The sequence below is a fragment of the Zingiber officinale genome, chromosome 7A (genome assembly GCF_018446385.1).
Source record: "Zingiber officinale cultivar Zhangliang chromosome 7A, Zo_v1.1, whole genome shotgun sequence".
In the NCBI taxonomy this organism is placed as follows: Eukaryota; Viridiplantae; Streptophyta; class Magnoliopsida; order Zingiberales; family Zingiberaceae; genus Zingiber; species Zingiber officinale.
Window position 1 is genome coordinate 138,759,898 of NC_055998.1, and position 24,910 is coordinate 138,784,807.

A 24,910-nucleotide genomic window follows, 5' to 3' on the forward strand; every position below is an offset into this window, starting at 1 on the left:
TAATAAGAAAAAATTACCGACAATAAAAAAACTTAGAACAGAAAGGAAAAGCTTGTTGGAGATCGCAGTGCAGCAGGAGCACAAGGAAGCAGATTCTTCGTTCTAAGAGTTGTGTCCTTGAAGCTTGCTCATCCCCTCCTTTTATAGCCCTTTGGAGGGGTCTCCAGAGCTTATCAGATCCCAAAAATTCGGATCAGATGAGGAGAGTTCGAATCTGGCTGATCTGAGTCGTCTCCAACTACTTGTTTGACACAGTCATCTTCCGAAGGTTATAACTTTTGACTCCGAACTCGGAATCAAGCTCTGTCAGTTGCTACGCGTGCAAAATTTGAAGCTCTACATTTGTATCTACAAAATAGAGTTAGAAAAATATATGTATAGACATTTTATATAGATTTATGAGTTAGGTTCTGTCTTCCCGAGACCAGAACCTAGTCAGGGTCTCAATTTAGGGATCCAAAATGGACCTAAACTGGATCGACGCCTACTCTCCCTTAACTGGGATGCGTCCTCACAGTCACTCTCCTCCAGTGACTTACCTTTACTTACTTGCCAGACGTTCGGTCAGCCCTTCGACCCGTCTGGACTTTGTGCCAGCTATCAGGTCAGCCCGTCGACCCGCTTGGACTTCGTGCCAGCTATCTGGTCAGCCCGTCGACCTAGCTGGACTTCTCTCCAAGCGTTCGGTTAGCCCGTCAACCCGCTTGGACTTCGTGCCAGACATCCGGTCAGCCCGTCGACCTGTCTGGACTTAGCCTGCATACTCGATCAAAGCATTAGATAACGACAAACCTAACTTAACATATTTGTCATTCATCAAAACCTGGGTTAAATTGTTAGTGCTAACCGCACCAACAGGATCATCACTAGCCGTTGAGTCTACAGCAACATGTGGAGATGGAACAGGACCCAAGATACCATCCCCCCTTGTACTTTCAATATGTCCTGATGAATCAATATGCGGGGATTATAGTATATTACTCGGTGATATTAGATAACTTCCTTGATCATATGAAGGAAGATCTGAGGTAATAACTACAAATGAAAAAAGAGATTAATCAAAAGTAACATGTTGAGAAATATATATCCACTCGGTCGAAATATTGAGGCAACGGTACCCATGATGTAAATTACTATAACCAAAGAAGATACATTGTGGAAAATGAGTCTTTGAAGTTTAAATTAGCTTGTTGTTTCACTATGAAAGACTTGGGTTTACTGTGCTATTTTTTGGGGATTGAGATCGCCTCTTCAGTTAAAGGTTATCTCTTGTCTCAGTCAAAGTACATAGCTGATCTATTTAAGCGTGCACGTCTCACTGACAATAGGGTAGTTGATACTCCCCTTGAGACTAATGCTAGGTACTCTTTATCTTTATCAGATGGTTCTCCTTTGCCAGATCCTAACCTCTACCATACTGTTGTGGAAAGCTTGATTTATCTCACTGTGACTCGTTCTAATATTGCATATGTTGTACATGTGGTTAGTCAGTCTGTCACTGCACCGACCACAATTCATTGGGCTGCTATTCTTCGGTATCTTCGAGGAACTTAGTTTCAGAGTCTCTTATTCCCTTCTACTTTCTCGTTAGAGCTCTGTGCATACTCTGATGCTGATTGGGAGTGTGACCTTACGGATCGAAAGTCGACCATTTACTTCTGTATTTTTCTTAAAGATTCTCTTTTCTCTTGGAAAAGTAAGAAGTAAGATGTTATTTCGAGATCCTCCACAGAAGCTGAGTATCGTGCCATGACAACCAATACTTGCGAGATTGTTTGGCAACGTTGATTGCTTGCAGATATAAGAATTTTTCTTCAGAAACCTACTACTCTTCATTGTGATAATCAGAGTACTATTCATATTACGCGCAACACAGTTTTTCATGAGAGAACGAAGCATATTGAGATAGATTGTCATTTCACTCGTCATCATCTACAGCTTGACATTATCACATTATCTTTTGTTTCTTCCTCACTGTAGATAGCTGATATATTTACCAAGGCTCATTCCGCTTCGCGCTTTCGATTTTTATCTGAGAAACTCTCAATGCTTTTGGTTGTAACATCGTGAGTTTGAGGGGGGATGTTACCTTATATAATTAGAATTATTTGTTTATAGTTTTTAGGACAATTTAGTCTTTTACCTTTTCAATTTAGGGTTTAGGTTTTCTGATAATTAACTATATAAGACTTTGTACTTTTTATTTCATATAACCTTTTATTTTTGATTCATCAATAAAGACAACTACTTCTGTTTGGCGTCAATTTCTACAAAGCCAACCCAATTGAGATTGGTTAACTTGGCCAGCACCAACACATTACTCTAATTAATTATAAATTTTCTATATGAGATTGACAACATTCATTTCTTTCTTAGGGGGTGGTTGGCTAAGCTTGTAAGCTCTCTAAAACAGTTTATAAGCTATTTTGGAATTTATAAGTTTTTCAAATTTGTTTAGTAATTTTTTTTTCAAATAGCTTAAAACTTGTCAAAATAAGCTGTTTTAATTTGAAGTTTATAAGTTGTTTTTAAAAAAGTATGAAAGACCCTACTTTTTTAAAAAAGTTCTTATTTTAATAATTTTTTCTCTAAAATATCCTTATATAATTTCATAAATCCTCATCTTATCTTCCATAAATTTTTATAAGTCTAATATCTTTTTATCTCCGCCGACTTCTCTTCCAGTGCTGTGTCATCTTCTCGGCCAATGCCTCTTTCCAATTTTCTCTCTCCCGGTACAGAAATTTGTCCAAAACCCTCTATTAATAAAAAGTCCAAACCCCTCTATTAATAGTATTATACCCTTTTTGGTAATTTTATTAATAAAAAGATCTTATAATATCAAACACATCAATACTTTTAAATTGATTGTTATAAGTTCACTCAAACACTTTAACAGCTTATTTTTAAAATAAGACCTAACAACTTATAATCTCCTAAAATAATTTATAAATTGTTCGAACTTATAAGCTGTTTTTAATAAGTTTAGCCAAATACCCTCTTAGCATTAACTCACGTCGTCAAGCTTACTCCTCTTTTAAAGCAAATTCATGATTAAGTTTTTTTAACAAGTTAAAATGAACAAAGGATGTTGGATCCCGTGGTTGTTTTGATGTGATCAACCAAGTTTAGGTTAGGTCATATTTGTCTGATCCCGGTGTCTAAGTGTGCAGGAACTTAGGAGCGCAGGAAATCGAGAGGAAGACGCAGCAAGCGAGAAGAACGACACGGGAAAGGAGCCGACGGGCTCGGTGCGTCCGAAGGACGAGAAAGCTGCGGAAGAGTACACCGGTGGGTGTGAAGAACGTTCGCGGCGTTCGAGGGACGTAAAGGCGGGACGGAAGACTGCTCGAGGAGAAGGCCGGGAATTGGGTTCGGGTGAGCCCTATTCCAGATGACCGCAATCACCCAAGCAAGCCGAACCAGAGCAAGTCAACCGGGAAGTTGACTTGACAAGTGTTCGGTCAACCGAACCCCATGATCGGTCGACCGAACCGCTTTCATCAGAAGCCAGCCATTGAAGACACGTCAGCAACCACGTCAGCAACCAATGGCTGATCGGTCGACCGAACCTTCTGATCGGTCGACCGAACCAAAGATAATTAGAGACTTGGTCGAGCACTTTGATCGGGTCAGATCGAGTGGAGACCGTTGGCTGATCGATCGACCGAATACAAGGATCGGTCGACCGAACCTAAGCTCGATCCAAAGAGACTGTACCTAGATGAAAGACTAGGCAGGTACAGCAGGTTCGGTCGACCGAACCTGGGGATCGGTCGACCAATCCCTCTCGAGTCAAAACCTGATCCCGAAGATCAGGTGATGTGATAAGTCTTGGAACCCCTATATAAAGGGGTCTCAAACAGCTATTCAGAACGAATGAAACAACGATACAACTCTGTAATTCTTTTCTAAGCAACCTCTGTGCTCTTAAAGTGTAAAAGGCTTCTCCTTCTTCAAAGAAGGAGACTCTTTTAGTGCGTCTTTCCACCGCCTTGGATTAACAACCATCTCAGTTGTAACCAAGTCAAATAGCTGAGTCGTCTCTCTTTTCTTTTAATTACTTTGATTATTAGTGTTGCTTTATTTTAGAGTTGAAAGTTTGAGAAGGGTATAATTTTTTATTGCAGGCAATTCACCCCCCTCTTGCCGGTCCTCGCTGCACCAACAAGTGGTATCAGAGCCCAACAACCTCAGAAGGACTAACCGCCGTCTGAAGCACAAAGATCAGGACAATGACCGACGCGAACATTCATCCCCGAAGGTCGACGGAGATTTCGCCACATGGAAGCGAAAAATGGAGGTATTTTTAAAACGGATTTTGACATTCTTATTACAATGAAATATGGTTTTGCAGCTCCAAAAGACAAAGAAGAAAACCAATGGACGAAGAAGGAGCAAGCTGATTTCGTCGCTAAGGGAAAGGCTGAGTTCCACTTGCTCAACGTTCTTCCGCCCCAGGAGGTAAATCGGATCGGAAGCTACGACTCCGCAAAAGACCTCTGGGATAAATTCCTGGAGCTCCACGAGGGTACCTCAGAAGCAAAGCTAGCGAGGCGTGACATCCTTCAGACACAACTAACGAACCTCCGGATGAACAATGATGAGAAGGTAGCGCAACTCCAAGCAAGGATTAAGGAGCTAATAATTCAACTAATCAATCTTGGAGAAGAAGTAACTAACCGAGATTCCATCCGATACGCGCTCAACGCCTTCCCCAGGTCTCTAGACTGGGCGTCCTTAGTAGATGCATACTACATCTCTAAGGACTTTGAGGTAAGTAGTTTAGAAAACTTATTTTAATTTCTACCTTCGAACTTCATGAGTCTCAACTTGCAGAGAACCCAGTAGAGAAGTCGAACCTCAACATTGCCCTACAAGCCGAAAAGGACGATCTCGACTCTGAAGCATCGATCGACGAGACCGAAGCGGCACTACTGGTAAGACGTTTTAATAAATTTCTTAAATCTAACAAATTTAAATCGTAGTCGAGGAAGCATCAACGCAACAGAAGGACGGTCTGATGCTACAACTGCAACGAGGAAGGACAAATCAAGGATGACTGCCCCAAACTAAAGAAGAAGAGCAAAGAGAAGCCTCAAAAACCGACGTCCTCTACACGCAAGAGCCTGAAGGCTACATGGGATGACTCTTCATCCTCCGAGTCAGAAGCCGAAGCTTTCTCGGGGCTAGCACTAGTGGCCAACCATCTCTTCGAAGATGACTCGGACTTAGAAATGAGCATTGATCAAGGGGGAGAATCAGAAGAAGAAAGCTACAATGAAGGGGGAGCATCACCAAGTGAGGTAAGTAAGGTACGTGATCTCACTCCTTCTCAGTCTTTTAAGTTTATCAAAGTACTTACTAAAGACTTAGTCAAATCAGAAAAAGAAATTGCCAATTTAAAAACAATGTTAGAAAATTTGAATTTAGAAAATGAGAAATTAAATTTGGAAATTTAAAAATTGATAACTGAAAATTCAGGTTTAAAAACTAAGGCTTTTCAAAAATAAAAAATTAATGTATATGGAAAATTAAACTGGTATATTAGAAGACATTAGGGTCAACTTAGAAGAATACCTAAAGCATATGTACCCCCTAAATTTTTGACCAACCTTGTAGGAAAGAACCTTTACTGGATTCCAAAATCTTTGCTAGAGTAAAACTTAATGAATTAGAACTTACAGCGAGTAAATTAAACAATGAATCTCTTTATGAAGCTTTGTCTAAGGAAGTGGTTGTTGCTCCAATAACCAAGAAGGCCAAGCGCCTCGCCATGACCTGGAATCCGAAATATCGAAATAAAATGTTTAATTAACTTTCTGGTAAAAGTATTAAAATTAGAATAAAACAATGGTTTAAAAGGTTACTTAAATATGTTTTTATCATTTTTAAATGCTGCACATGAATTTTGAAAAATTCTCAATAGTATTTTTATCTAAGTTTAAATCTATTATGAAATTAGAAATTATTTTATTTACACTTGAATAATCTTTAAAACTATTTTTACTAAAAAGACTTCTAAAATTAGAAAGTTTTTTTTGTTTAAGTTAAAACATTTAAAAAAAAAATTTAAAAATTTTTGGAAATTGTCTTAACTAAGCTCTTCTGAAAAAAAAACTTATGTTGTTTACTTTGCAAAATTTTCAAATGATTTAGAAAATTATTTTTCCCCGTTTTTTTTGCTGTGATCAAAGGGGAGAGTTTAATAACAAGTTTAGGGGGAGTTAGGAAAAATTAAAAATTTTCTTTCCCTTCTAACTTATGTTGCAGATTTTATTTTTATGCTTAAAATGTTAGTTTAGTATTTTTTTTAAAATTACTATTTGTTTGTTTTTACCCTAACTTAAACTTGGGTTGATGCACATCAAAAAGGGGGAGATTGTTGGATCCCGTGGTTGTTTTGATGTGATCAACCAAGTTTAGGTTAGGTCATATTTGTCTGATCCCGGTGTCTAAGTGTGCAGGAACTTAGGAGCGCAGGAAATCGAGAGGAAGACGCAGCAAGTGAGAAGAACGACACGGGAAAGGAGCCGACGGGCTCGGTGCGTCCGAAGGACGAGAAAGCTGCGGAAGAGTACACCGGTGGGTGTGAAGAACGTTCGCGACGTTCGAGGGACGTAAAGCCGGGACGGAAGACTGCTCGAGGAGAAGGCCGGGAATTGGGTTCGGGTGAGCCATATTCCGGATGGCCGAAATCACCCAAGCAAGCCGAACCAGAGCAAGTCAACCGGGAAGTTGACTTGATAAGTGTTCGGTCGACCGAACCCCATGATCGGTCGATCGAACCCCTTTAATCAGAAGCCAGCCATTGAAGACACGTCAGCAACCAATGGCTGATTGATCGACTGAACCTTCTGATCGGTCGACCGAACCGAAGATAATCAGAGACTTGGCCGAGCACTTTGATCGGGTCAGATCGAGTGGAGACGTTGGCTGATCAGTCGACCGAACACAAGGATCGGTCGACCGAACCTAAGCTCGATCCAGAGAGACTGCACCTAGATGAAAGACTGGGCAGGTACAGCAGGTTCGGTCGATCGAACCTGGGAATCGGTCGACCGATCTCTCTCGAGTCAAAACCTGATCCCGAAGATCAGGTGATGTGATAAGTCTTGGAACCCCTATATAAAGGGGTCTCGAACAGATATTCAGAACGAACGAAACAACGATATAACTCTGTAATTCTTTTCTAAGCAACCTCTGTGCTCTTAAAGTGTAAAAGGCTTCTTCTCCTTTAAAGAAGGAGACTATTTTAGCGTGTCTTTCCACCGCCTTGGATTAACAACCGTCTCGGTTGTAACCAAGTCAAATAGCTGAGTCGTCTCTCTTTTCTTTTAATTACTTTGATTATTAGTGTTGCTTTATTTTAGAATTAAAAGTTTGAGCAGGGTATAATTTTTTATTACAGGTAATTCATCCCCCTTTTGTTTGTCCCCGTTGCACCAACAAGGACGGTTAAAAGAAGAGTCGGATAAAAATAAACTAATAAAATAAGATCTGATTTATTGGAATATAATTGATAATTTACCAAGGATCAGGTCCAATAACATAAAGATCTATATAATAGATCTTATATAACGGAATATAGCTTAATTGTTGTTTTAGTCGTGGGATCTTCTCTTACGCTATCGATCACCCATTGAAAATTATTTAAACATATTTTAATACCAGCCACTCGCTTTATTTATTCCTCTCTCACATTCAGTGAGTTCGCTTTATCTATCTGTGGCACTGAGTTTGGTTTATCGATCTGATAGACGCTGCCGTGGACGGCTTTGCTGTATCCACTGATACGGTCGGAGTAAAAGATAATGACAATTTTATAAAATATGTGAAGTATCAAAAATTTTATAAAATGACAATTAAATCTGCTATCTTATATGAAATTGAATATTTACTGTTACTCAAGCAAGCACATAATAAAAGATGAGAGTTAGAGAGAAAAATATGTTAAGATAATATATAAACATACCGACAGAATAATTAGAAATAAAAATATCGCAAAAAAAGTTTGATTAGAGTTACATATATTGAAAAAACTCTAATAAATAAATATATATTTAGATGACTTATAAATGTTCACTTGAGCTACGATGAATTTATGACAAAATATGCAAAATAAGTTTTAATTTATTTAGATATAGTTGATAATTTATCATGATCTAGTCCAATAACATAAAGATCTATATAAAAGATCTTATACAATGGAATACAGCTTAACGGTTGTTTTCGTCGTAGGATCGATCTTCTCTTAGCCTATCGATCACCCGTTGGAAATTATTTAAACATATGTTAATACCAGTCACTAGCGCGCTTTATTTATTCTGCTCTCACATTCGATGAGTTTGGTTCATCGATCTGATCAGACAGTACGTATGGTCGGACGGCGATGCTGTATCCACTGATACCGTCGAAGTACCTACTCCACAACATGATGCCGCCGTAGTTGGACGACAGCGGCTTGATCGCCGGCAGCACCTTCGATATGAGGTCTTCCGGAGGGATGTAGCCGCTCCCGGCAGCATTCTGCGACGCGGGCAGCCCCAGGAACACCGTCGACGACGGCAAGTTGGAAGTCCACGTGATCCACGCTCGGACGATGGCGCTGACCCCCGAGCTGTAGTCGCAGCTCGGGTTGTTGTAGAATTGCACCCACACGTAGTCGAACGTCACGGCCCGCAGCGCCGGCCCCAGCAGCTGGTCCGGGAACGGGCACTGCGGCGCCGCCGACAGGTACACTCTCGTGCCCGCCTGCTTGCCCAGGTCGACGAGCGACTGCGCCAGGTCCCCGTAGTGGTCCGGCGAGCCATGCTCGATGTCGAAGTCGATGCCGTCGAGCGCCGCGTCTCCCAGCGGCCGGGAGCTCGACGACCCGCCGAGGTAGTTGTCCCACAGGTACCTCGACACGTTCCTCGCGTCGTCTGAGGAGGAGAGCCAGTAGCTTCCGATGGCTCCGCCGAGAGACAACAGCACCTTGATATCTTTGGACTGGCACTGGCGGATCTCGGCGCTGAGATATCTGCAGGTGCCTGAAGGAGGGTCGCAGTGGCCGGCGAGGTTGAGGACGGGGTTTTGGCTGTTGCCGAAGGTGGTCAGGAAGGCGAGAACGACGTATCCGTAGAGATCGGTGTTGCATGCCTCCGCCAAGGTGCCCTCGTAGCCATTCTGGCCCCAGTAGACGGCGATCTTGCCGGCGTTGGAGAAGGAAGCGAGAGCAGGAAGAAGGAGGGCAATGAGAAGGAGATGAGAGGGAGAAGCCATGGAGGATTTGGACGGTGATGATGATGCGAGTAAGGGTCTCCCCCTATATATAGGGAGGGAAAGGGAAGGTAGTTGTTCAAAACTTTAATTAAATCTTATCACTTCCACCAACAACTACCGCATTTTTTTTACTAGTGACATGCGCACGTTTAAGATGAATTAATTTCGTTGTGCGATTAGTTTCTTTTAATCCGGACCGCCTCTAGTTTTTTTTTTTCCTAGTGACATGCGCACGTTTAAGATGAATTCATTTCGTTGTACATTAGTTTTTTTTAAATCCGGACCGCCTCTAGATTTTTTTTTTCCCTAGTGACATGCGCACGTTTAAGACGATTAGTTTCTTTTAATCCGGACCGCCTCTCTAATTTTTAAATAATATTTTAATATAATATTTTTTTAATTAAATATAAAAATATTATATATGAACTAACTGATAATTTTAAATTATGAATTGATTAAAATTAATAAAAAAATATTAATAATAAAAAAGACTTATTTAATTTTTTTTACTAAATTGGTTAAAAATAAAATATTTTTTTGATCTGTCAAAAAAAAATTGATCCATTATCAAATTTAATAAAATCTTCAAATATAAATATAAAATTTTAATAATATGAAGACCCCTAAAATAAAGAAGCCCTAAGCAACTGCCTAGACTGCCACCCCGAAGTCGGTCCTGCTTTGAATCGTACTAGCATTTTTTATGTACCTCTTAGTTCTTGTCCAGAGTAAGGATGATAATTTCACCCGAATTTGATGGAGGATCTGACATCCGATCCGAATGGAAGAGGATATGGAGGGACTATCAATACTCGATACCCGACCCGAATACCCGATTAAATAATATATATACATATATTAAAGAAATTTTTCTTTTTCTAAAATCAACTTACTATTTTTGTTGATATTAGGAGGAGACTATATAGATGTTTAATCTATTTTTTTAATTATATATATATATTTTTTAATAGGCTGTTAATTTTAATATATTTTTGTTGAATGATAATAGTTAAATAGAAAGAAGAAAAATTATAACTATAAAAGATATCCGATCATTTAATGGGTATGGGTATACCCATCGAAGATCCTATACCCGATGGCCATGGGGACGGAGGATATAGAATCCGACTCGAATTCGACTAATTGTCATCTCTAGTCCTGAGATAGTTGTTGAAAGACTTTAATTAAATCTTATCACTTCGACCAAGTCAATAATCACATCTTTTTTTCCTAATGTCCTACGCACATTTAAGATAATTTAGTTGTAAGATTAGGTTTCAATCCAACCTAGTAGTTCCTATCTTGAACAGATATTCTAGATGTACCCGTAAGGATCATGCTAGACGACTAAGGACATAATTAGATATGGCAAAAAGGTGATTCATTCCTAGGTCAGCATGGAATTCCTAGGTCAGCATGGAACTGAGGACATAACTAGAGGATATAGTCATGGCAAAGTGGACTGCTACGGTTTTGGAATATTTCCTTGAAGCATCCTCTGAGAATATTCTCTTAAAAAACATCCTAAGAAATATGTTATGGTCTGAAAATATCCCCTTGGACATCTGAAAAAATATTACAACTTAAAAACATATCCGTAGAAACTTCCCCAGATAAATAAATATTGCGGCTTTGGAATATCCAGTCAGAACATCATAGGAAGATGTTGTTGTTGGATGGATGAATTCTTTAGAGGAGGATAAATAGCGATTTCGAAATATCATAAAACTCAAGTTGAGAGTGTACAGCGGAAATTAAAAATAACATAAGTTAAGGGATATCAAGGTTTTTATTTGATTCGGAGCTTAGGACGACTCTTACTCCAAAGCCCACGATCGTTGACCGCTTTCAGTGAGCAATCACTATCAATTCATAAAATGGTTACAAAGATGAAGTACAGTTAGAAAACAATAAAGTACTACGAAAAGAAAACAAAGAACTTTGAAGCTTTGATTCGTCGGAGTGGCAGAGTGTAGTTGAAGTGTGAGCAGCGTACACGAGCACCGATTGATCTGTTCGAGTTGATGATCGAAGCTGCACCCCGATGCTCCTTTTATAGCTTCTGCAAGACTAATCAAGATCCTCAAAGTTCGGGATCTGTGTTGACTCGAAGCGGATCGGTCGACCGATCCTCGGTTCGGTCGACTGATCAGATGACTTCCACCTCATCCGATACGCTCGCTCCGTCTCGATCTGGTCAACTTTTATCCCTGATCATCAGTTTCGATCGACCGATCAGCTGCTCTGACCCAGTTCACTCGGCCTGATCCAGTCGACGTTCATCCTTTGGTTCGGTCGACCGATCCCATGGTCGAACCCGGTCCATCTGCTGATCTGCTGTTGCTTGGGGATTCAGTCGACCGATCCAAACGTTCGGTCGACCGATCCCGATTGGTTCTAACCCTGCACAAAAAGTGTCAGTCTCCTGCAAAACAGAGTTATAGCAGAATATAATTAAACAGAATATTAATTAGATTCCGTCTCACCAAGACCGAAATCTAGTCAAGATCTTGACTTAGAGTTCCGAAATGGTTCTAAGTCGGATCGGCGCCTAAGTTCTCTTCCCGGGAATGCGTCCTCACAGTCACTCCCCTCCAGTGACTTACCTTTACTTACCTGCCAAACGTCCGGTCAGCCCTTCGACTCGTCTGGACTTCGTGCCAGCTATCCGGTCAGCCCGTCGACCTAGCTGGACTTCGTGTCAAACGTTTGGTCAGCCCGTCGACCCGTTTGGACTTCGTGTCAGCTATCCGGTCGGCCCGTTGACCTAGCTGGGATTCGTGCCAGACATCCGGTCAGTCCGTCGACCTGTCTGGACTTTGTCTGTACACTCGATCAGAGTGTTAGATAACAACAAACCTAACTTAACATATTTGTCATTCATCAAAACCTGAGTTAGACTGTTAGTGCTAACTGCACCAACAATCTCTCCCTTTTTGATGCAATGACAATCTGGTTAAGTTAGTGAAAAAAATGTAGGTAAAACAAGTATTATCAGATTGTTAAGTTAGTTTTTGTTTTAAATTTGATATTTTTATCGTTTTAACTAACTTAATCACCTAACCCTCCCTCTTTGGCATTCATCAAAAATAAATATGAATCATAAATGCAAAAGAAACATTACAAAAAAATACAAACACAAGTCAGATTTACTTGGGAGATTTACTTGGGGGAGAATATTTTTAAAAAATAACCAAGTTTGAAAATAGTCTATCTTTTAGAAAACTAATATTGGAAATTAACCAAGTTTTCAAGGTAAGTTTTGCAAGCTTAAGGCACTTTTTCAAATATAAATTTTAAAAAGACAATTTTACCAAAGTAAAATTTTCAAAATAAGTTTATAAGCTGAAAGTGCTTTGAAAATATTCAAAAAAAATTTAAGGAAAATAACTTTGAAAATCTTAGTTTACAAATTCAAAATAAAAAAAAACAAATTAGATTTTGAAATATTCAATTTTCAAAATACGCAATTCTAAGTTGATAGTAATTTACAAAAGTAATTTTGTAAAAATCAACTCAAAGTTTTAAAACTAAGTAATTCTCAAAATCAATTTTCAAAATTCACTTTGTAAAATTTATCTTTCAAAATGAATTTTCAAGATTATGTAATATCTGATTTTCAGTTTGAAAACTCCAATTTTTAAAAGTAGGTAAGATTTAAATTTTGAAAATCAATTTTGAAGACTAAGTTGGATCTTAATTTAAAAACAGCTTAGTTAATTTTCAAAAATAGGTATAAGAAATTTTTAATAAAATATTTTTCAAACACAAATTTTTAAAATATTTTTAATAAAGGAAAAATAAATATTTGATTAATTCCTCCCCCGATCCTGACATTAAGAATAAACAACTGTCTAACCAATTAGTTACTTACTAACTATCAAAAAGATAGTAGCTTTTACTTGGTTAGTCAGATTAAACTAATTATAAGCAGTTGGTTTTTAACCAAACTGAATCACTTAACCTGATTAATGTCTGTTTAGTATTTAATGCCCAGACTCATGTCGATGCACTGAAATAAGCATCTTAAGTCCAAACAATTTGCCTACGCATCTCATCCCTTTTTATGTTCAGCAATCACAAACAAGGTATACCTAGGGTGTTGGTGAGATGCTCAAGTTCTAGCCTTATAGGTGCATGCTTTCTAAGGGATTGAGCTAGTCTAAGGCAAAAACTGAATTTTAGAATTCTAGAAATGGGAAAGTTTTGAAGAATAAAAGCAATTTTAACCTAGAATTTTAAAACCAACCATTTTTTGAAAATACTTTTGAATTTTAAGGATCTTAATCTATTAAACACATCCCTAATTTTCTACGTAGATTACAAAACTCACTTTCAGGGAGGGGTTTAGTAAATATGTCAGCTAAATTAGATTTGGACTCAACGTACTTGAGTTCAATGTCTCCTTTAGTGACATGATCCCTGATAAAGTGATGCCTAATTTCAATGTGTTTGGTTTTAGAATGATGCACTGGATTTTTTGTTAGAATAATTGAGCTAACATTATCAATTAATACTTTTATATTTGTAAGGTTTAAGTTAAAATCTTTTAAAGTGTGCATCATCCATAATAATTGTGCAACGCATTCTCCTATAGCTATAAATTCTGACTCAGTTGTAGATAGAGTAACATAGTGTTGCTTTCTACTAAACCAGCTAACAAGTGATGGACCTAGTAGTTGACATCCACCACTTGTGCTTTTGCGGTCTAATTTGCACCCAGCATAATCTGAGTCAGAATACCCTATTAATTCAAAATTATTAGTTCTAGGATATCAAATACCTACATTTGTTGTTCCTTTAAGGTATCTAAAGATTCTTTTGACTTGAGTTAAATGTGATTCTTTAGCACAGGTTTGGTATCTAGCACACATACTAACTGTAAATAAAATATTGGGTCGACTTGCAGTAAGTACAGTAGACTACCTATGACACTCCTATAATATTTTAAGTCAACTGGTTTTCCATTTGGGTCATTGTCTAGGATTGTGTTTACTGCTATAGGTGTTTTTATTTCTTTTGTATTTTCCATTCCGAATTTTTTAAGTAAGTCTTTAGTATATTTTTGTTGATAAATATAGTTTCCTTCATTTGTTTGTTTGATTTATAATCCTAAAAAATAAGTCATTTTTCCCACTAAACTCATTTCAAATTCCTGTTCCATTAAATTTGTAAATTCTTCTAAAAATTCTAAGTTAGTTGAGCCAAATATTATATCATCTACATATATTTGTGTGCTAAATATGTCCTCATTTATTAATTTAACGAACAAGGTTGGGTCAATTTGACTCTGGTTGAACCCTTTGGATGTTAAGTAAGAGGTTAGCCTTTCATACCATGCCCTAGGTGCTTGTTTAAGTCCGTATAATGCTTTCTTTAATTTAAAGACATAGTCAGGGTGTTCTAGACTTTCGAACCCAGGTGGCTGACCTACATAGACTTCTTCTTTTATTAGTCCATTGAGAAAGGCAGACTTAACATCCATTTGGTACAGTCTGAATCCTTTATGGGCTGCATAATTGAGTAACATTCTAATGGATTCTAACCTAGCTACTAGGGCATAGGTTTCATCATAGTCAAGTCCTTCAACTTGACTGACCCCCTTGGCAACTAGCCTAGCCTTATTCCTAGTAATTTCCCCATTTTCACTTAATTTATTTCAAAATATCCATTTTGTTTCTATTACTTTTTTATTTTTGGGTGGTGGAACTAAGTCCCAAACTTCGTTGCGCTCAAATTGAGCTAGTTCCTCTTGCATAGCTATGACCCAGTTTGGGTCAAGTAATGACTCGGCTACGGATTTGGGTTCAATTTTTGAAATCAAAGAAATCTGACTTATGTTTCTAAAGGATGACCTAGTCTGAACCCTGAAGTCTGGATCACCAATTATTTAGTCAATTGGATGATTTGGGTTGACTCTTATGGTTATAGGAGGTTGATTTTCTAGAGGTTCTCCTTCTTCTTCATGATTATTGATTCTCTCTTGATTATTATTTTCTTGGACAAATTCAATTGGTTGAAGTTGAGTTTGTTCTGGGTTTTGTTTGGATTCCTCAAACTTGACATTAGTGGTTTCTTCAATTCTTAATATAACTTTATTATATATTCTGTAACCCCTACTATTTAAGGAGTTTCCTACAAAGATTCTATTTTCTATTTTTGAAGTAAATTTTCCTAAATGTTTTATTGTGTTTAAGATGAAGGCTGAGCACCCAAATACTTTAAAATATTTTATATTGGGTTGTTTATTATAAAAAATTTCGAAAAAGGTTTTGTTATGGGTTTTATTTAGTGTTGTTCTGTTTTACACATAGCAGACTGTACTAACAGGTTATGTCCAAAAATATTTAGGTAAATTATATTCATTTAACATAGTTCTAGAGGCTTCAAGTAAGGTTCTATTTTTTTTCTTTCTACAATCCCATTTTGTTGGGGGGGTTTTAGGGCACGAGAATTCGTGATGATATCCATTTTCAAGACAAAATTTATTAAAGTTATGATTTTTAAATTCTTCCCCATTATCACTTCTAATTATTTTAAGATCTTTTTCATTTTCAATTTGTTTACAAAAGTTTGAAAAGGTTTCATCCTTATTTTTTAAGAATTTTGTTGGTGCAACCTTAGGTCAAGGTTGACCTGGTTGACTAGACTCGAGTTGACTTGACTCGAGTTGTGTTTTGATGTTTGACGAGTTATGTTTGACAATGTTTGACGTGAACAGAAAAGTTGTATCTTGATGTTTTACAAGGATACAAGCTTGGGAGATTGTGGGTGCAACCCGTGGTCAAGGTTGACCTGGTTGACCCGAGGTGAGTTGACCTGACTCGGAAAAGTCCAAGCAGGGAGCTTGGCACGGGAAAAGTCCAAGCAGGGAGCTTGGCATGGGAAAAGTCCAAGCAGGGAGTTTGGCATGGTGAAAAGTCCAAGTATGAAGACTTGGCACGGAGAAGTCCAAGTATGGAAGCTTGGCACATGGGAAGTCGGAGAGGGCTCGGTAGCTCGTTCTCCGGACTGTGGTCAGAGATGGCTCGGGAGCTCGTTCTCTGGACCGGATGGAAGTCGAGAGGGCTCGAGGCTCGTTCTCCGAACTAGGTCGAGAGGGCTCGGTGGCTCGTTCTCGGACCGGATGTGGAAAGTCCCGGTGAGTGAAGCCAGGAAGTCAGTGAAGCCAGGCAGTGGGAAAGTCCCGTGAGTGAAGCCGGGCAGATTGAAAGTCTGGTGAGGAAGCCAGGAGAAAACCCTAGTGAGTGAAGCTAGGTGAAAGTCCAGTGAGTGAAGCCGGGTGGAAAGTCACGGTGAGTGAAGCTTGGAAAGTCCCGTGAGTGAAGCCGGGCAGTAAACTCAGTGAGTGAAGCGGTGAAAACCTAGTGAGTGAAGCTAGGTGAAAGTCCCGTGAGTGAAGCCGGGCAGGAAAATCCAGATGGATCAAGGGTGATCGGACATCTGGTGTTGGAAAGACCAAGTGGGTCAAAGGGATTGACCGGACACTTGTTGGGGAGTCTTAGCAGGTCAAGGGAGTGACCGGATGCTAAGCATGATGTACCAACAGGTCAAGGTTGACCGGATGTTGGTTTGGAAGGTTTGGGACTTGGTTTGGGCAAAAACCAAACTCTGGATCGATCAGTGGATCGATCCAGTGATACACTGGGTATCTGGATCTGTTTGGTGACCGATCAGTAACCAAACAGTAGTCTACTGAGTGTTATCTGATCGGTCTGCAGACCGATCAGGAAACAACGATCAGAAGGCAAGAAGTTCGGGAGAAAAGGAAGGGACATGCAGGCTGATCGGTCCCTGGACCAATCAGGGTCTTCCTGGACCGATCAGGAGATGTTCTGATCGGTCCAGCCCTAGCCGTTGGCTCACAACGGCTAGTCTTCTGTCTTCTATTCTTCGCAGGTGCAGTGCAGGTTATAAAAGGAGTTCAAGGGCTTCTACAGTGGCTGCTTCTCTTCTTCTTCCTACTCCTGACTGTGATCGAGCTTTGCTGAGCTCTTAGCTTACTGAGCTTCGTGTGAGCTCCTTCTTGAAGCTTCGGGTGAGCTTTCCTCAACTGATCAGCTGCTGCTGTGAGTTTTCTGAAGTTGCTGCTTCGGATTCCAGTCGACAAGAACAGTAGGCAAGCTTTGTTTTGTACATTCATATTGTCTTCTGTTTTGTGCTGTATTTTTGTACACCTTTCTTGCTGTTGCAAGAAGTTTCTGTGGCGAGGTTTCTCCACCCAGAAGGAGTGTTCTTATTAGCCGGTTTTCCGGAGACTCATCCACCGACGGATTGATAGGCTTCGTCTACCTTACGGACACGCCGAGGAGTAGGAGTTTCATCTCCGAACCTCGTTACATCGACAAGTTTGAGGTTTGCTATTCTCCGTTGTCGTTTCTATTGTTTATTTCCGCTGTGCTAACCTTGATTTGTAGAAAGAAACGAACGATTTGGGGCGGCTATTCACACCCCCCCCCTCTCTAGCCGCGTCCATCGATCCTAACAAGTGGTATCAGAGCGAGGTCGCTCTTCGCCAGATTAACACCCGAGGGAGCACAAGCTAGAGATGGATCAACTCGGAGAAGACATCACCATTCCACCTTTCTATGACCGCGACGACTTCGCGTATTGGAAGGTAAGAATGAGATATTTTCTTATGACTAACCTTGAAAATTGGAGTTGTGTTCAATTAGGTTTCAAGCCTCCAATGGATAAGGAAGGAAAACCACTCGAGAAGAAGAAGTGGACAAGGGAACAAATCCACCATTCCACAATCAACGATGAGGTAATGAAAGTATTTGAATTCTCATTACCTAATGACATTCTATGTAAGATAGGTGGATACAACAATGCCAAGGAGTTGTGGAACAACTTGGCTAAGTTCCATGAGGGGAACTCCACTTCAAGCCATGAAAAGGAGTCAAGTGAGCCAAGGAGTTCACTTCATGGAGGAATGGATTTAGAAGTTAAGGGCCACTCAACATCTAAAGAAGAAGAGGAGGAGAGTTCTTCTTCAAGTTCAGAGCAAGAAGAAGAAGCTTCTACCTCCGGAAGGGATGAAGGAGAGAGCGTTCATCCATCCTCAACTCTAGGTAACTCAAGCCATTTAGTTTCTAGCAAATTACACATAATGTGCTTTGAGTGTAGGGAATTTGGACATTACAAGAGTAAATGTCCAAAGAGGGTTAGAAAGACTCCACCGGCGCCAAAGGTCAAGGAAGCCGGAGTCCCAACACGCAAGGGCAAGGAGCACGTGGTGTGCTTCCAATGCAAGCGAAAGGGACACTATAGGAGCCAATGTCCGAGGGGGAGGCAACCTCACAAGGACAAGAGACCGAGCACGTCAATAGGGGGAGCGAAGGCAAATCCTAAGGTAACATTTAAGTCTCACTCTTGCAATAAGACACACGCTAGTAGTTTTGTTGCAATTGTTAATAATGATAAGCATGTTAACTTTAGGAACCAATATATGTGCTTAGGTGCTAAACATGTTAGCCTAGGTAAGGACAACACTAGAAATGTCAATCCTAGGATTAACTCATCTAAGGTTAGGGAGAACCTAGGTAGAAATCCCAAATCAACTAGACACATGCCTAGGAATACCTCAAAGAAAAATGATAAATTAAAGCTTGAGGTATTAGAGAAAGAAAATCTAGTCTTGAGGTCAAGACTTGACTCTCTAGAAAAGGCTCTTAAGGATTTGACTCTAGGGCCTAAGGGTCAAAAGCAAAAGTCCAAGGACAAGAAAGGTTTGGGTCACAAACCTAAGTCCCAAGTGGTCAAGCCCACTTACCATGATGTTCCATTCGATTATGGAACAAAACCTAGGACTAGGAAGACCATCACCAAGGTCACAAGGGGAGTCACCCCTAGAGTTGATATTGATGAGTCCCAAATGACCAAGGCTTCAAAGCCTAGGAGGGTCATTAGGAGGGTTGCTAGGGAAGTCATCCCTAGTGAATATTTAGTGAACCCAATGAGCTCAAATAGGTATTGGGTTCCTAGGAGCGTGATTTCATCACGCTAGATGAGTTAGGGTGTGCCAACCTTACTTGAATAGGTAGTTAACCTAATCATGGCAAAAGGTGGCACTTTAGGAATTTTCAAGGTGTGATCAAGCCTTGAAAATGAAATGGAAAGTTATTCCTAAGGTGATTAGGATGTGTCAACCACATTTGAGGAATTTTCTAGAGTCAATCTAGTTGACACATAGTGATATAAAAGTCTTGAGGATATGATTTTAGGTCTATTACACTTAGGAATATAGAATTTATGGTAAAATGATCAAAATTATCAAAAATGACAACTAAGGCTAGAATTAGGTATTTTCTATACCTTGACATGTTATTTGCCATATATTGTTTGCCATATGTCATGTCATGACATCATATTTAATCTATGATCATTTGAAATGTCATGATAATGCTTAGGTTATTTATATGTCATGCTTTATTTAAGTTTCATATTTTATGTCATGACATCATGACATTGGCACATGTTATTATGTATGATATCATTTTATGCCATGTCATCATTTCTTGCATTTATAATCAATGAAATTGATTTAAGGTTAAAAACACAATTTGATATGGAGATCAAATTGATGTTTAGAAAATGCATGAGACCTTAGCCTAAGATAACCTAAACTCATATCTCACATCAAAATTGACTTGGATGTGTTTGATACACCTTAGATGTGTGTGAGATATTAGGATCATGAGTTAGGATCAAGGTGCATAGTTCTTGTACCTAGATGAGCCTAATTCAAAATTGGGGATCATAGGGAAAGCTTGTGTACAAGTCATGTACATTTAGCCCTAAGATTGTGGTCCTAAATTGAATTGGTTTAAAATCATTTCAAAATTAATTTGAAAAACCTTGATGAAGCTTTTCTAGTGATAGCATTCATCATTGAACAAGTTAATACAAAGATAAGTTAACTTTGAGTTATTTCAAAGACTTTTGAACTTTGTATCAAGATTAAAAAATGGAAGTTATTTTCATAGAAAACTATTTTTCCATGATAGTATATGTTATGAGGAATGTATCCTCAAAATTTCATAATTTTTAGAATTTTCTGTAATTTTCTAGAGGTTTCTGAATTTCGTGGAGAGAAATCAGAACTTATCAGACCTTTATCAGGTTTGTGGACCGATCAGAAGGGTTTCTGATCGGTCTAGGGGAGCCTGGATCGGTCACTGTGACCGATCCAGAGGGAGCCTGATCGGTCTGGTGACCGATCAGGGCGTGCCAACCTGCTGAATTTCGACTGTTTGTCTGAAATTGCAGCTATGGAAGTGGTGTTTTAGAGTTCTAAAGGTTTGAAACTCTCCAAGACATTGTTGGTGCAATGGTCAAGGGGGAGTTGATCTTTAGGGGGAGTTTTACCTATTAGTCAAGGGGGAGTTGACTTTTAGGGGGAGTTTTTACTCCTAAAAGACTTGAGTGATATGGGATTATCACTAAGTTAATTGTTGACCTTAGTATCAAGGGGGAAATTAAGGGTTTCAATGAAAGGTATGGGACCTTCATTAGAAAGAAACTCTTGACCTTGATTCACTCTTTTTGATGTGTGTCAAAAAGGGGGAGAGTAGAAAGGAGAATGGAGAATGTCTAGAGAATGTTCAGGGTAGAACATTGGAAAACCTAAGTTAGGTTATCGGGTTAACCTAACTTGATTATGGGTTTGATTATGGGTTTTATCAAACATCAAAAAGGGGGAGATTGTTGGTGCAACCTTAGGTCAAGGTTGACCTGGTTGACCAGACTCGAGTTGACTTGACTCGAGTTGTGTTTTGATGTTTGACGAGTTATATTTGACAATGTTTGACGTGAACAGAAAAGTTGTATCTTGATGTTTTACAAGGATACAAGCTTGGGAGATTGTGGGTGCAACCCGTGGTCAAGGTTGACCTGGTTGACCCGAGGTGAGTTGACCTGACTCGGAAAAGTCCAAGCAGGAAGCTTGGCACGGGAAAAGTCCAAGCAGGGAGCTTGGCATGGGAAAAGTCTAAGCAGGGAGTTTGGCATGGTGAAAAGTCCAAGCAGGGAGCTTGGCACGGGAAAAGTCCAAGTATGGAGACTTGGCACGGAGAAGTCCAAGTATGGAAGCTTGGCACATGGGAAGTCGGAGAGGGCTCGGTAGCTCGTTCTCCGGGTTGTGGTCAGAGAGGGCTCGGGAGCTCGTTCTCTGGACCGGATGGAAGTCGGAGAGGGCTCGGTAGCTCGTTCTCCGAACTGTGGTCAGAGAGGGCTCGGTAGCTCGTTCTCTGGACCGGATGTGGAAAGTCCTGGTGAGTGAAGCCAGGCAGACGGATAAGTCCTGGTGAGTGAAGCCAGGCAGTGGGAAAGTCCTGGTGAGTGAAGCCGGGCAGATTGAAAGTCCTGATGAGTGAAGCCAGGCAGTTGTGAAAACCCTAGTGAGTGAAGCTAGGTGAAAGTCCTGGTGAGTGAAGCCAGGCAGTTGTGAAAACCCTAGTGAGTGAAGCTAGGTGAAAGTCCTGGTGAGTGAAGCCAGGCAGTGGGAAAGTCCTGGTGAGTGAAGCCGGGCAGATTGGAAATCCTGGTGAGTGAAGCCAGGTGAAAACCCTAGTGAGTGAAGCTAGGTGAAAGTCCTGGTGAGTGAAGCCGGGTAAGGGAAAATCCAGATGGATCAAGGGTGATCGGATATCTGGTGTTGGAAAGACCAAGTGGGTCAAAGGGATTGACCAGACACTTGTTGAGGAGTCTTAGCAGGTCAAGGGAGTGACCGGATACTAAGCATGATGTACCAACAGGTCAAGGTTGACCGGATGTTGGTTTGGAAGGTTTGGGACTTGGTTTGGGCAAAAACCAAGCTCTGGATCGATCAGTGGATCGATCCAGTGATACACTGGGTATCTGGATCGGTCTGGTGACCGATCAGTAACCAAACAGTAGCCTACTGAGTGTTATCTGATCGGTCTGCAGACCGATCAGGAAACAACGATCAGAAGGCAAGAAGTTCGGGAGAAAAGGAAGGGGCATGCATGCTGATCGGTCCCTGGACCGATCAGAGGAAGCTCTGATCGGTCCCTGGATCGATCAGAGGAAGCTCTGATCGGTCCCCAGGACCGATCAGGGTCTTCCTGGACCGATCAGGAGATGTTCTGATCGGTCCAGCCCTAGCCGTTGGCTCACAATGGCTAGTCTTCTGTCTTCTGTTCTTCGCAGGTGTAGTGCAGGTTGAGTGCAGGTTATAAAAGGAGTTCAAGGGCTTCTACAGTGGCTGCTTCTCTTCTTCTTCCTACTCCTGACTGTGATCGAGCTTTGCTGAGCTCTTAGCTTACTGAGCTTCGTGTGAGCTCCTTCTTAAAGCTTCGGGTGAGCTTTCCTCGACTGATCAGCTGCTGCTGTGAGTTTTCTGAAGTTGCTGCTTCGGATTCCAGTCGACAAGAACAGTAGGCAAGCTTTGTTTTGTACATTCATATTGTCTTCTGTTTTGTGCTGTATTTTTGTACACCTTTCTTGCTGTTGCAAGAAGTTTCTGTGGCGAGGTTTCTCCACCCAGAAGGAGTGTTCTTATTAGCCGGTTTTCCGGGGACTCATCCACCGACGGATTGATAGGCTTCGTCCACCTTACGGACACGCCGAGGAGTAGGAGTTTCATCTCCAAACCTCGTTACATAGACGAGTTTGAGGTTTGCTATTCTCCGTTGTCGTTTCTATTGTTTATTTCCGCTGCGCTAACCTTGATTTGTAGAAAGAAACGAACGATTTGGGGCGGCTATTCACACCCCCCTCTCTAGCCGCGTCCATCGATCCTAACAAATTTTACCCAGGTGAACCTAGAGTAGTCATCTATTATTACTAGACAATATAAACTACCGTTTATTGATTTGACCCCATAAGAGTCAAACAGGTCTAGATGTAAAAGTTCTAGTATTGAAATAATTTGAGATTGATTAATTGGTTTGTGAGTAGATTTTGTTTGTTTGCCTTGTTGACAAGCATTACATATGGTTGAGTCTAAATTAGGTAATTTTGATAATCCTCTAACTAATCCATTTAATTTTCTTATATTTCTAAAATTTGTGTGTGATGTTCTTCTATGCCATAACTAGGTTTCTTCTTTTTGTGTTAAATAACACTTAATTGAAAAAGTGTTAAGTTAATTGCATAGATGTTGTTTTTCCTAAACCCTTTTAGACTTATTTTAGGGTTATCTAGGTGCTTGATTAAATACTCTGAAGATAAGAACCTAACATTATATCTAGTGTCACACAATTAACTTATGCTAAGGAGATTATACTTAAAATTTTCAACAAGTAGTGCATTTGTAATAATGAAGTCAATTCTTAGCTCAATATTACCTATACCAATTACCTTGAGTTTACCATTGTTTCCAAAGGTAATTGTTCCTAAACTTTTGTAGGTAAGTTCGGTGAACTTAGTGTGATCTCTAGTCATATGTTTGTAGCAACCACTGTCCAAAATCTACTTGATTTCCAACAATAGGTAGAAATTAGAGTTAGTCTAACTTTAATATTTTGAAGTTATTCTTAAGCTTTAAGTTATTTTTTTTAACAACATTTTAAGTTAAAATAAGTTTTAAGTTAATTTTTCAAAAAACACATTTTAAGTTAAAAGAAATTTTTAAGTTAATTTAAAAAAAAACGTGTTAAGTTAAAAAAAATTAAGATAAAAAATATTTTTAAAAATTTTTAAGAAAAAAAAAGGTTAATTTAAAAAAATAGTTTAAGTTAATTTTAAAAAAATTTAAAGTTAATTAAAAACGTTTTAAGTTAATTTTTTTTAAAAAAAGTAAGTTTAAAAAAAATTTAAGTTAATTTTTAAAATAGATTTTTTAAGTTTTTTAAAAAATTTAAGTTAATTTTTAAAGGAAAAAAATTTAAGTTAATTTTTTTAAAAAAATTTAAGTTAATTTTTAAAATAGATTTTTTAAGTTTTTAAAAAATTTAATTTAATTTAATTTAATTTTTTTAAATCGAATTTAAATTTAATTTAAATTTTATTGACCTTAGTCATCTCACCGATCTAAGTTTTCAATCAGAGAATCCTATAATTTTGTGAGATGAATTTGATTTAATTATTGGGTTTGGTTTAACTTTGTGTTAGATTCAGGTTTAGCTTTGGGCTCAACAAATAGGCATTATTTGGATAAACTTCTAGGCTATGGTGAGTTACTTAGACATCATTAGAGTAACCATGCCTTCGAGGTTTTCCAAATAGTCTTATCTGTTGGTTGCTACTCGGAATACATACTGGTTCCCCTGTACAAAATTTTTGTACAAGTACTGAACCTTTCCTAGCTACCATGTGTTCTTTAAAAATTAAACTTGGAATCGCAAACGGAACTTAACATTATTGAAACCAAGTTTAACTTATCTGTTCTTAATGGTTAGACTTGGATCGCCAGCGGAACTTAATACTATTGATCTAAGTCCGACAAATGTTACATAGTTGATTAAATATTTATTTCTAAGATTGGTTTCCAGGACAAACGTGGCGAGACACTAGACCTTCTTGGGTATGGGAACATCCACCACTGCCTAGTCAAAACCTTTCAAAGAAATTTAATATTCAACCTCCTCATAGTAGCATTAGGTTTAACCAAAAAGAACAATAGAACCACAAGATCGAAAGACACAAAAGAACACAAAATCGAAACATAAATTTGAAACCT

The 24,910-nt window shown here is 39.2% G+C and overlaps 2 protein-coding genes across 2 annotated transcripts; one reads left to right on the plus strand and one right to left on the minus strand.

Moving 5' to 3' along the window:
- Positions 1 to 1,200: 1,200 nt before the first annotated feature.
- LOC121999771 (uncharacterized mitochondrial protein AtMg00810-like) lies at positions 1,201 to 1,554 on the plus strand. Its single transcript, XM_042554409.1, has one exon. The coding sequence runs from the start codon at positions 1,201 to 1,203 to the stop codon at positions 1,552 to 1,554; it is 354 nt and encodes a 117-aa protein (XP_042410343.1).
- Positions 1,555 to 7,592: 6,038 nt separating this feature from the next.
- LOC122000556 (acidic endochitinase-like) lies at positions 7,593 to 9,277 on the minus strand. The gene is made up of 2 exons (XM_042554928.1): positions 8,362 to 9,277; positions 7,593 to 7,753 (listed from the first exon to the last, which is right to left on the minus strand). The coding sequence occupies exons 1-2, from the start codon at positions 9,262 to 9,264 to the stop codon at positions 7,688 to 7,690; spliced, it is 969 nt and encodes a 322-aa protein (XP_042410862.1). The 5' UTR covers positions 9,265 to 9,277; the 3' UTR covers positions 7,593 to 7,687.
- Between the last annotated feature and the right edge of the window lie 15,633 nt (positions 9,278 to 24,910).

What these genes read in the sequence shown, in the direction of transcription:
- LOC121999771 (XM_042554409.1), top strand. Translation starts at nt 1,201, where the DNA reads ATGAAAGACTTGGGTTTACTGTGCTATTTTTTGGGGATTGAGATCGCC.
- LOC122000556 (XM_042554928.1), bottom strand. Translation starts at nt 9,264, where the DNA reads ATGGCTTCTCCCTCTCATCTCCTTCTCATTGCCCTCCTTCTTCCTGCT. An exon ending in CATACGTACTGTCTGATCAG is followed by an intron (nt 7,754 to 8,361) that starts ATCGATGAACCA and finishes AGCGTCTATCAG; the next exon opens with ATCGATAAACCAAACTCAGT.